Source organism: Sinocyclocheilus rhinocerous, unplaced genomic scaffold (assembly GCF_001515625.1).
Source record: "Sinocyclocheilus rhinocerous isolate Xijiao unplaced genomic scaffold, SAMN03320098_v1.1 scaffold851, whole genome shotgun sequence".
Classification (NCBI taxonomy): domain Eukaryota; kingdom Metazoa; phylum Chordata; class Actinopteri; order Cypriniformes; family Cyprinidae; genus Sinocyclocheilus; species Sinocyclocheilus rhinocerous.
This window is the reverse complement of record NW_015624573.1, coordinates 762,488-774,689: the sequence shown is the minus strand read 5'-3', so window position 1 is coordinate 774,689 and position 12,202 is coordinate 762,488. Positions and strand designations below refer to the sequence as shown.

The 12,202-nt window shown below is 37.6% G+C and overlaps 1 protein-coding gene across 3 annotated transcripts in view; it reads right to left on the bottom strand.

Annotated features, from left to right (window-relative positions):
• ltbp1 (latent transforming growth factor beta binding protein 1) overlaps window positions 1–12,202 on the bottom strand; it is an 86,659-nt gene that overhangs the window by 56,524 nt on the left and 17,933 nt on the right. For all 3 annotated transcript variants that reach the window (XM_016558101.1, XM_016558108.1, XM_016558116.1), the window contains exon 3: window positions 11,561–11,903. In XM_016558101.1, the coding sequence (XP_016413587.1) occupies window positions 11,561–11,903 (343 nt within the window). The remainder of the gene's footprint in view (window positions 1–11,560; window positions 11,904–12,202) is intronic.

Genomic DNA, 12,202 nt, shown 5'->3' with positions numbered 1-12,202 from the left:
AATTATCCAAACTTAATATCTCTATTATATTTCATTATTATTTTAAATGAGAGGGTTTTTACAAATATTTAACCAATAATAAAACTTCATAACGCCATTGGATCCTCAAACTGTCAACGAAACCTCGTAACTTCACCCCGCAGGAGTGCACAGGAGGAGACAGATCTCCGCTTTTTTGCAATGCAAGGGTAAATAAATAACTGACGTTTGAATAGTACAGCGTTTTCTTTACTCAAACACTATGTCTTTAAAGGCTAATGTTTTTGTGTGTTTGAAGAGTGGAGAAGTAGGCTATTTGCCATCTAGTTGTAGCCAATATACTTTTTGTATGTTATAAATATCCTGTGCATATCGCACATCATCATTTATATCATGAGATTTTGGCCAAGTGTATTAAACAACAAGAAAAACTAATCACCCATATAGCTACAATAAAAGTTATATGTAAAAGCTGATGAAAGCGTATAATGCGATGCACTTGCTGCCTCAAATGCGGCCGTTATATTGACAGACCAAACAGATCTCCATCATTCGCTGGTCAAAAACCTTGTTAACTCCATTTGAGCTTGATTTTCATATGTTAAGTGCAAATGTCTGATACAATACCAACACTGACGACGCAGTGTTTAATTATTGATTTTTTCCCCTTTCTATCTTTTTTCCCCTGTAGGCTATTTAAGTGCTTCTGTGTGCCATGCGATTGCTTTATTGCATTTGCAGAGAATGATGAATTGCTGCACAGGAGAGCTAGTACGAAAATCCCTTATATGGAGATGAATTGGGCATGTATTATGCTAATTCGCAACTGCATGTACATGCTCTACATTCAAAATAATCCAGATTTATAAACATTAGAACGAGGGAATGAATAAATTTAATGCATGAGAATTTTGCGTGAGAACTGTGTCTGCCCATCTAAGTAAGAACACTTGTGCGCAATTACTAATGAATGCAGCCCAATGCGGTGAAGCTGGGTGTTTGGGTGATTGTTTGGGCATTGCCTAAGCAAGCACTATTACTAATAAAGCCAAGAGCATTAAAACCAGAATGGGCTTATAATTCTAAAGCCAGCACTCATGAACTTCCTAATAAGCTGCGTTACAAGACCTGGTGTGGAAAGGGCTGTGGGTTTCCTGCACATGTAGACAGGAAAACTGAATTTTGTGTCTGTGTTTGTGAGGGAGGCCAGCTGGCTTGTTCTAATCTCCTCCAAGAGGACTATACTACACCATGACTGTCTCCCATGTTCTTATGCCAGCGGGCATCTTGTAACTCTTCCTCAACAGGTGCACAAGCTGGCGGCCACAGTGACGGGGAGGTCGTGTCTCTTTTATTGTCTCTCTTTCTCGCGCATTGCTCCCCGGCTTCTCGTTTGACAGGTGTCTGGACAGGTCTACCACACTAAACCCGAGGTGCTCCATGAATCCAGACTCTGGTTCACTGCCAGGCTGCATTTCAGCTTGAAACCAAACAACACAAGAAACCTGACCGGCCCAGCACCTGTGGATCACTGTAACAGTTTAAACATATACACACAAACACACTACACAAACCACACAGACCCTCTCTAAATACATACACACACACACACACACACACTCAAGCCAAACCACATACGCACACCCACCCACACAAACCACACACATACACTCTTTCTAAATGCCTACACGCTAACCACACATCCAGACACACACAGTCTGTAAATACATTTAAACCCAAACACAAACACTCTCCATACACACGGATCCTCCCTAAAACACCAGACTTAGTTGAAACCTTCTCATACAGGCTACACACACATGCACATATAAATGAGGACAACATTTATAAAAAATATCAGTCCTTAATACACTTAGGACTGTGACGTAAAGCCCAAACACCCACAACCGCAGACAGCGTAAGACTATCCCTGACGAAAACCCTCCCTGAAGGGCTGACTGGACACTTTCAACGCCACATAACACACGCGTGTAAGATGTACGCAGCACATTTGATGTATGCATGTGAAATACAGCATTCTCTTACACTTGTTATTGAATGTTCAGCAGACGGTGACATAAATCTGTGAATACACGTGTGCCGTAATGTAAATCATTGTAAGGAAACCATTGGGTTTGTGCCCAGATGTGCTCTGTGGCCCAGACCATTTTTTCAGTATGTTTAGCACAGACAACTGAGCACTGTTCAAGTTATAATTGTCTTCCTGTGGACCGCCGAAAGGGATGGAGATGGATGTACTGAAGTACTTTTCAGCATCAACTCTAGAACAAATATCTCCATTTACCATTAGAGTTGTGCACTTTCATGTCGCTTTCACTAGGCCTCAAAATTACATGTTTTAAAAATCAGTTAGTCTAGTCCAGTGGTTCTCAAACCTCTCCATGAAGTACACCCAGCACTGCACATTTTGTATGTCTCCCTATATCTGACACACCCACTTCAGGTCTTGCAGCCTCCACTAATGAGCTGATAAGTTGAATCAGGTGTGATAGATGAGGGAGACATACAAAATGTGCAGTGCTGGGGGTACTTCATGGAGAGGTTTGAGAACCACTGGTCTAGTCTATGTCTAGTTGACTAAGCCGTCTTAAAGGGACACCACCCAAAAATGAAAGTTATGCCTTTATTATTCACACTATTTTGTTTCAAACCTGACTTTTTTATACTGTGGCACACAAAAGAATGCATTTTGAAAGAAGTTAATTATATTCACCAAAGCTGCATTTATTTGATAAAAATACAGTAATACTGTTAATATTATAGAGGTCCCCGGCTCAAATTTTTGATTTTGCTAATATTTTTTCTGAAGAAAGACAGACATGTATAGTGATGAAAGCCAAAATATTAAATGTCATGGATGAATATTTACTGAGTAATCCAATATTTTGTAGAGGGGGGTCAAAATGGCAATTTTCACCTGAGATTCAGAGCCAAATTACAGGGGGGTAAAAATGACTTAAGAAAGATGGCAGCATCATGTTACTTTTACAAAGAGATTGGTTGGTCTATTAGTAAAATCTGTTGAATTTAGCAATCTTTGTTGCATTATGTGCCAATGGTGACCATTCAAAAAGGGGAAAGAGCACTTTTCAAGTTTTTTCTCCAAAGTTTGCAGGCCTATAACTCAAAAAGTATTAAAGATATCTTAATGCCCTTTTAGATATTAGGTCTTAACAAACATCTCTTTTGGCATCTTCATTTTAAAGGCCCTGTATGGTTTAGTTCCAGAGATAATGGAATTTCAATATGGCTTCAGGAGTAAATCGATAAATTGTACACATTTTCAGTGGTCACAAACAAAAAATGTGGGTCACTTTGCAAAAATATGACAATTCGTGTATTTAAAGCTATTTCAATATGGCTTCAGGAGTAAATCGATAAATTGTACACATTTTCAGTGGTCACAAACAAAAAATGTGGGTCACTTTGCAAAAATATGACAATTCGTTTCTTTTAAAGAGGAATGTCTGAAGAACAAATAATGTTGAAACTAGAAATGTATCTCGTTTCCTTCTGTCAAAACAACTGCATTGAACATACCTGTCTGAATGCTTTAAGTATTCTTTTTCCAAAGTTTGTGTGGCTATAACTCAAGAAGCATTAAAGATATCGCAATATAATTTTAGTTTCTAGATGAGTTCTAGATTCAATGAGGCCCCATATTCAGACTTTTGTATAATACCCATTTTCAGTGGTTGAAAACCAAATGTTGGTCACTTTGCATACAGCCGATACTTATTGTATTTAAAGCTGAATGTGTGAAGAATAAGTAATGTTGAAACTAGAAATGCATCTTGTTTCCCTCTTTCAAAACAATTGTATAGGACATACCTGTTTGAGTGTCAGAAATATTATTTTTCAAAAATGTACTATGCTTTAGATTTTATAACAATAAAATATTATTAATTTAACATTGTTCGTTAAATACAATAAGTATCGGCTGTATACAAAGTGACCAACATTTGGTTTTCAACCACTGAAAATGGATATTATTCAACAGTCTGAATATGGGGAGCTGACATCAAACAAAGAAAGAAAAAGATACTCAACAAGGAACACAGTCACTGTGAGAAATGAGTTTAATATGTTAGTATGAAGCTACTTAAATAGTATCATAATATGAAATGAGGTTTGCAGACGAGCAGTTAACTGAACAAACTGTGTGGTCTGCATTCAAATATCTCAATAAAAACCACAACAAAAGAACAGCAGGATCTTTTATGGCCTCCACACATCACCACAGCAGGCCAGTAAGAGAAGAAGTTTACAGAGCACAAAGCCAGATCCATTTAGGTACTGTGATCCCAGCTGATTTCTGCCCACAGTGACTCCTCTGGTAGACAGGTTAGATCAGCAGGGACATCTGTTTACATGTGCCATCTCTGATGAAGATGAACCTGTCTGAGACTGGAACTGAACCCACTCGCTTCTGGATTCAGAACGCGCTCTAGAGAGCCAGTCAGCACTCAATGCTGCTCCTGTGGCCATGAAGCCACATATTTTTCTTTTCTTTTTTTTAAAATTCAGTAATGTTTATTTGCCCTAAGATTATTCTGCGCAAGGGGAGCAGAAGTATAATGAGCTGTTTATATTGAATTTTACAACACTGGGCTGAGATTCAGAGTAAATCCTGGTAATATGAATTGTAATTATGGTTTTTGGAGCATAGCGGTTGAACACATGTGATGCGGCTCCGCTCACTTCTTCTAACGTGTCTATTGCAGCCTAGCAATATATAATAACTTGGAATGTGCAAAACGACATATTTTTATTAAAATCAACCAGCCAGTGGGTTGCCTGAATGATCTGAAAGAGCATGGTAATTAAAGGCACCACATGAAAAAAAAAATAATAATACAAAAACATATACAGTCTACATTACCAGGTCGGGGTCGGTAAGATGAATGTCTTTGAAAGTCTTTTATGCTCAACATGGTTGCATTTTTTTTTATCAAAACTTCAGTTAATCAGTATTATTGTGAAGAAATACTGTGAATAACGGTTTTCTATTTGATAATTTTTTTCAAATTTTTTCAAAAGACATTTCTTCCTATTATCAATGTTGAAAACAGTTGTGCTGCTTAATATGCGTGTTAGCTAAACAATTTTATAAGAGCAATATGAGCAATTTTAACCAATTTGCTCTTTGAGTAGTATTTGAGTAGTGAGCAACTTTTACAGTCCACTAAATTGGAATAGCTTGAGAATGTGGTGTATATGGAGACAAGGCCATATGAAGCTTTGTTCTCAAATTTCACTTGTGGATGAACATTTAACGTGAAATCAATACTTATGGAACATCCAGCTACTGCTGTTGAAGTCACAGCTCCATCAGAGAGAAGATGAGAGTGAGAGGGGGATGTCAGAGAGGCCGAGAGGGAGAGAGAGAGAGAGAAGTTATAAACATAAGCTCCAATTCCAGTCTCAACAAAATAGCTGGCGCAACCTCGTACGCTGGCAGACGTGCTGTAATTAAATCGAAAAAAAAGAGTAATTTTTTTACTCTCTCTCTCCCTCTCAATCAAAACCGAACAGCTACACAGGTCTGAACTCCAGTGATCTCCAGATGTTGATTATTTTCACATAAACAAATTAATTATTCACATGTCCATTTCTCTCTCTACCTCTTCTTTCTGTACCACTCTGCCCATCCTCCTTCTTTAATAATATCAGTACTTTGTCCATCTCGGTTTTCCATTTCCTTCTCCCACTTTTTTGACCACTTTGTCTATTCTTCTCCTTCCGCACTTATCCTCTTGTTATTCCCAGAATCTGGCGGAATCCGGTGCAGTTCCTCCCTCGTGCTCGCTCGGCGAGACACTACACAGCTCTCTCTTCTAATGAACCCAGCGACCCACATCAGGATGCTTTTGCTCTCTTCAATACCTATTGTCTGCAGATGGATATTTGTTTCCTAAACACCAGCAGACCCAATTTCATCACTGACGTATAACACCTAGACTACATGCTACTGCTGTTTGATACATTATAATGCCGATTATCTCAAAATCGCTACAGCTGTCATAAGCATATTGTGATTACTTCATTAAACAGTCCCTCCAGGATTTCGCCATTCTGTGATCACAGAATTAATGCAAAATCAAGCGTACTCCACATTTTTTGTGCCAGCTTTTTGTCTCATTTCCACAAACAAATGAATCAATATGTAACAGTCTTGCTGCCGTATTGCAGTGAATGCCATTGTAAAGTGAGCAAAGAACAGAGAAGGGCATCTGGTTATATACAAGTGTTTGAAAAAGGACAGAAAATTTCCGACATGAAGCCCATTTGAGGGCCTGGAGAGGGTAATATTTAATATTTCCAAGTGATCGTTCCAAATCATTCATGCATGACCTCAGCTCACTTCCAAACCGAGACACATGCAGTGAAAAACAATATTACAACAATAGACAATATAATTGTTTAATAAACGGTAAATAATATTTTAAAACATTAAAAGTACAGTATATAAGCTTCACTGATTAGATACTGTACTGATTCAGTGACAGTCCGCAAGGTATTGTGACCTACACAATTCTATGTTTTTCAACCAAGCAGAACTATATTTAGGCTGAGTATTTATGCTGGTGATCTCATTGACTTTTGCATGGAGGACCAGGATCACAATTTTAGTAATGTGCATTGTGCAAACATATTTAGGTAATTGTATTTTTGCCATATATTATCACCAGTTACATAAATACATCATGGTTATTGGAATATATGCACACATTTCAAGAAAGCTAAATTCAGTCATTTTTACGCTGCAATAAATAAATAAATAATCAGAAAAAAGTCCTATGAAACCTTGATGGGACTGATTAAATGTCAACAAATGTCAATTTAGGTATTTATTTAGAATAATAAAATTATAATAATAAAAATTTTAATAAATGATTATTTGATGATTTTTGCTCAATATATTAATAAGATTCATTGTCCATGTTCCAATTACATTTTGGCAATATCAAAAATTTTCCTAAAATGCTAAGAATACTGAGTTCAGCTAACAGCCACTATCATGATTTTAAAGAAACCATGAACCTCTCCCTTTTTTCTTATTACCCATCAGCAGGACAGTTCACACTTCTCCACAGAGTAGGGTGGCACCTAACCTGGATGTGACTGACACTTCAAAGTTCTGCCAGACATGAGCACCAAGCAGCACCAATTACCTCCAGACCTCCTGACTGACAGGAGTTACAGAGCCAGGTGTGTGTTAACAGTACTGCTCTATTATGGGTGGGTTTTTGTCGCTGGAGGCTAGTGGTTACATCATGCTGTGGTGGAGTCAGTATGTGCTTCTCACTGGGTGATTATACTTGCTTAAAGTCCGTAAAATTGGGCCAATGTGCCATGTTAATATGAAGGAATTTTCTGTACTGATGTTTCACAGGTGTTTTACCTGTATTTTGAATTACACATTGCATTGTGCTGTGTTTTAGGATTGAAAGAAATGTCTGAAAAATGAACAAAGCATACTGGTAATTTTCTGCCAGGATATTATCTGTTTTTCTATGGATGTTTTTTCTTACAGTGTACAGGGCACATACAATAAGTGTACGTTAGCTATAAGTTTACCTAGAAAAAAGACAAGTCTGTGCTCACTGGGAAGAAGATAGTAAGTGAAAGAGGAATTAAGGGGATTGTTTTGTTAGTCTTTGATTTACCGTTTACTTCCAACCCAGAAATGTATATAGAGGCACATATTTGTGCCTAGGTTGCTTACTTCTCCAGATTAATTTACCCCAGCATACTAACACACAAACCACCTGTACACAGCTATAGCCACAATATCAATTGGTACTAATTAGTGAGGCATTTAATTTACCTTGTTATTTATAAAAAATATGCAAAAAAATCCATTATTATTTGCAATGATATTTTGTTGCATTTTTTTTTCAGGATTAATTGTTCTAAATGAAGTATTATTGAAAAGTAATAAAAAATGATCAATTAATTATTATTTTAAATAGAGTACAGCATGGTGCTCGCTACTGCTTCTGCATACACCATAAGCTCTTTCATTCACTTTAACTTGCAATTATTTTCTACCAAAATCTGATTTGATAAGGTGTGAACAACAAACTAAACCAGCCATGTCAGTTCCAACTTATGGTTTTATGAGTATTTAAAAGGATCAGTCACTCAGTGTTCAACTCACCTAAAGGTCACCTAAACTGCCAACAAAGGATTCATGAGTTTACTTGAGATCTGGATAAGTCAACACAGAAAAATCCTCAGAGCACAAACACTACAAGACTTAATCATAACCTCCAACATTAAACACCTCAAATCACTTTAGCCAAACAATAGGTTTAGAGTAAATACAGTGTGCCACACAGCTTGAGCACAATGCTCGGCATTGATCCAGGGTCGGAAAATAAAGCGTCAACATAAAACACTGTATAAAATCTCTCCTAGGAACACTCCGCAGTGTTCCTGTGGATGGATCAGGTTTTCTTGACACAAATCCACAAACTCATTCAACTATAAATCTAAAGGTTTTTCTCACTATAATATTAATACAAGGCCTCTGTAAATTTAACACTGTAACATCTTGATTTTGAAGCCTATAAATTCAAAATTATCATCGCAGAGAGACATTTTTCAGTACAACTGTTGCACACCTGTAAAATCATGCCACATGAAACCTGCCTGGAAATGATTCTTTGTCTGAGCGTTAGAGTTCATTGAGACTTCAAAAAGATTTGTTACATGGCTCATACTTGATTCTAATCGGTCTAATGTTTTTTCGTCTATTCATTCCATGATGCTTGTCCACAATTAGCCAAAATGTTTAGGTTCCCCAAGTGTTTGAATAACCATTTCACTGACCTATGTCTGCGGTGATGACACCCAACCACAGCTTCACTACACTAAACCCACACTGATGACTCACAGCTGCCTGTCACACTCACACCAACAAATCATTCAGTCTGTGCTTCAATAAACCTTTCACTCATTCAGTCGGTTTTGGAGGGAAATGTGGCCTAATAACTGTCACATTTTGACAGTTGCAAATATCCCATTTGAAGAGTAAAATAACAGTGAAAGAACATGATGTGAAATGTATTTGCATGTAAAATTTATGAATGCATAACTCACTGCTTCCACGTGTTACCCTGGCAACCCTGAGACTGTAAAAAGCGGTCTAAAAGAACAAGCATAGCGACAGTAACTCAACAGTTTTCAAAACTGTGACAAGATGGAGTGGCAGAATCTTGGTATTTTAGTCAAAAATATATATAATATAAATAAAAATAAATAAATAAAATCCAAGCACTTCCTGACAGACAGGTGACTGTTGGTTCTAGAATCCTTTGATACACATATGGGTGAAATCACTATAGAGGTACTATAGGTACTATACACACTAGATGTGTGCTTTATTGTTTCATACATATGAGATAGTCTGATTATCATCGGATGATTGATTATAGATGATTATTATAATTATAGACTGATTATCAGTTTATCAGTATTCTTTACAGATTTTAACAACTTTATACAACATATTTGGTTCTCAAATATCAGGTTAACCATGAAATATCTGGTATAATTCTTTAAAAATGTCACCCAAAAATGACATTTTTAGTACACCATTGCACCTTCGATGTAAAATATAACATTTAAAAAATAATTAAATAAAACGGTTGCAATGAAGCCTTTGTGTACTTCTTGCCAAAACATTTGTCGTCACAAGATATTAACATAAACAGACAATTTAATGTAAATTCTGATATCCTGACAGACCTACCTTGTAACACTCAGAGTCTTGTCTTTTTGACTTTTGTAACCCAAATATTATACTAATAATATAATTAAATATTGATTATATATACCCAGTGTTCCCAACCCTGGTCCTGGAGGCACACCAACACTGCGCATTTTGCATGTCTCCTTTCTCTGACACCCCAATTTCAGGTCTTGAAGTCTCTACTAATGAGCCGATGACCTGAATCAGGTGTGTTTGATTAAGGAGACATGCAAAACGTGCAATGTTGAGGTGCCTCCAGGACCATGGTTGGGAATCACTGATATATACTGATAACATTCAAAATAATCCAAATATCTCAAATGCAGGAAATTCCTCTCAAATGTTGAGCAAGTTTGTCTGCAGCTTTGAGGAAGGGGAGTTCTGGAGAGAGGCCTACCTCCTCCGCACACGATAAACCCTGTGGAAACCCACAGAAGTTTTCGAGGACAGGTCTGGTAGCAATTACCAAGCAGATACATCCAAACTCTGACTGAAAATGCACGTCAGTCCCAGCACATAAACTGCTTTCATTAATATTTTATGTAGAATTCATCAATATCCTGCCCTGCCACAGTCTTACAGCTTTTCCTGGAACCAACATGGGGGCAAGTTCTGTGGCTTTCCCCCACATCTCAAGATTTTGACTCAGCGTGTGCAGTCAGTCCAATTCCCTCTGTTAGAAAGAAATAAAGAAAGTTTCACATCCGATTTGATTGTGAACTTTCCAGTCGTCTATATTTGTGGCAGTCAAAACAATCCCAAGGCATACTCCGCAGAACCCTTTCCATAAAACAGGTCACTAAAGAGTCTGCAGGGTCACGGTAAAGGATTCTCATGAAAATCGTGTTTTGAGGGCAAACAAAAATTAAAACTGAAAATGAAAACTAGGCTGACATCAGGAGTTCAGGAGTCACAATTTGGTGAAAGCCCAAGTGTAAGTCATGCAAAAAGATTTCAGTGAGTCAGGCTAAAGAACAGTAAGTGTTTCTGTAAAACAGGTGTAGTAAATGCTGCTTCATGTGAAAGCCCGCACGTGATGGAGATTTACCGCTGATTACAGAACCGGCTTTACTGACAAGATGCGCGTTAAATATCGCATGCGATTAATCGTGCAGCCCTAGTAGGGGGGCATGAAAGGGGCAGAGACCGTTAACATCTGTGGGTCTGGCATTAATACCGAGCTATGGAGTTCATTCCAAAATAATAAAATGACAAGTTTGGTGAACTAAGGGCCTGAGGAATTGCAAAAGTCCAAAATACATTTAGACAACTACTCACAGGCCTTTGCTATGTGCTAAACTAGAACATATATTCTTAAATAAACAGTCTGATTATACGTTTGTTAGTATTCTCTACCAATATTCAAACTTTTTAGGTAATATAATTGGTTCTCAAATATCAGTTTCACCAATAAATTCTGCCATCTAGTAAGTTTTTAAAAATAGCATCCTACAATGCCATTACACCACTGTGCTTTCAGCTGGAAGTGCATATTATTTGATTATTCAACTATGACTGGACTTTTTTGCTGTTCTAAGCTGAAATAATTTCCGGCGTGAACCAGGCTTCATGCTGAAAGTCAAAAATCTGGTCATAGGAATTCTGCACTGTCCTTTTATTAATACGTATAATCAATTAGGAATGTTTTAGCCTGTTTGAAATGCATTTGCTGACCTAGAAGGCCAAATACTAAAAAGTACAAAGCCAAACAACCATTATGAATGAAAATTCACTCAAATCATGAACCATGACACAGTATTTATGATGCTATAAATGACTGAATCCAGACGTCATACTCACTGTGGTTGATAAGGAATGGGTCCGTTAGGTGATGGCTTCATGGACAGAGTCAGATGTCCCATGTTGGTGCCGGGCAACGGTAACGGCACTTGACCTTGGCCTTGAGGAAAGATCTGCTGAGGAATGGGACGCTGGGGAATTACATTATGACCGTTGGGATATCCATTTGTATGACCTCCGTTTGGAAATCCACCATTGGTGTGTCCGTTTAATGGTCCAGTTGGATGAGAGGATGGGGGCTGAGTGGTCTGTTCACAGGACTTACCTTTAGAGCCTGGCTTACACACACAAATGTGGGGCCGCAAACACATCCCTCCATTTTTGCATGGGGGCGTACAGTTAGCTGTAACAGAGAAGAAATTTCATACAATTAAAAAAAAGGCATACAATACAATTAATATAATATAACTTACAACAAAATGTCATATGCTAAAGTTTACTTATATAGCGCTATTAGAGTTTATAGAAGTTTATAGAAAAGTTTATAGAAAAGAGTTTTCTAGGCTGGTCTGGTTATGTAAATACAAGTGATTTAAATGAATATTTTGGGTTAACATGCTCGGTTGGCATGCTGTTGAGTAAAACTAGGGATGCACCGAAATGAAAATTCTTGGCCGAAGCCGAACAAAATGAAACACTGGG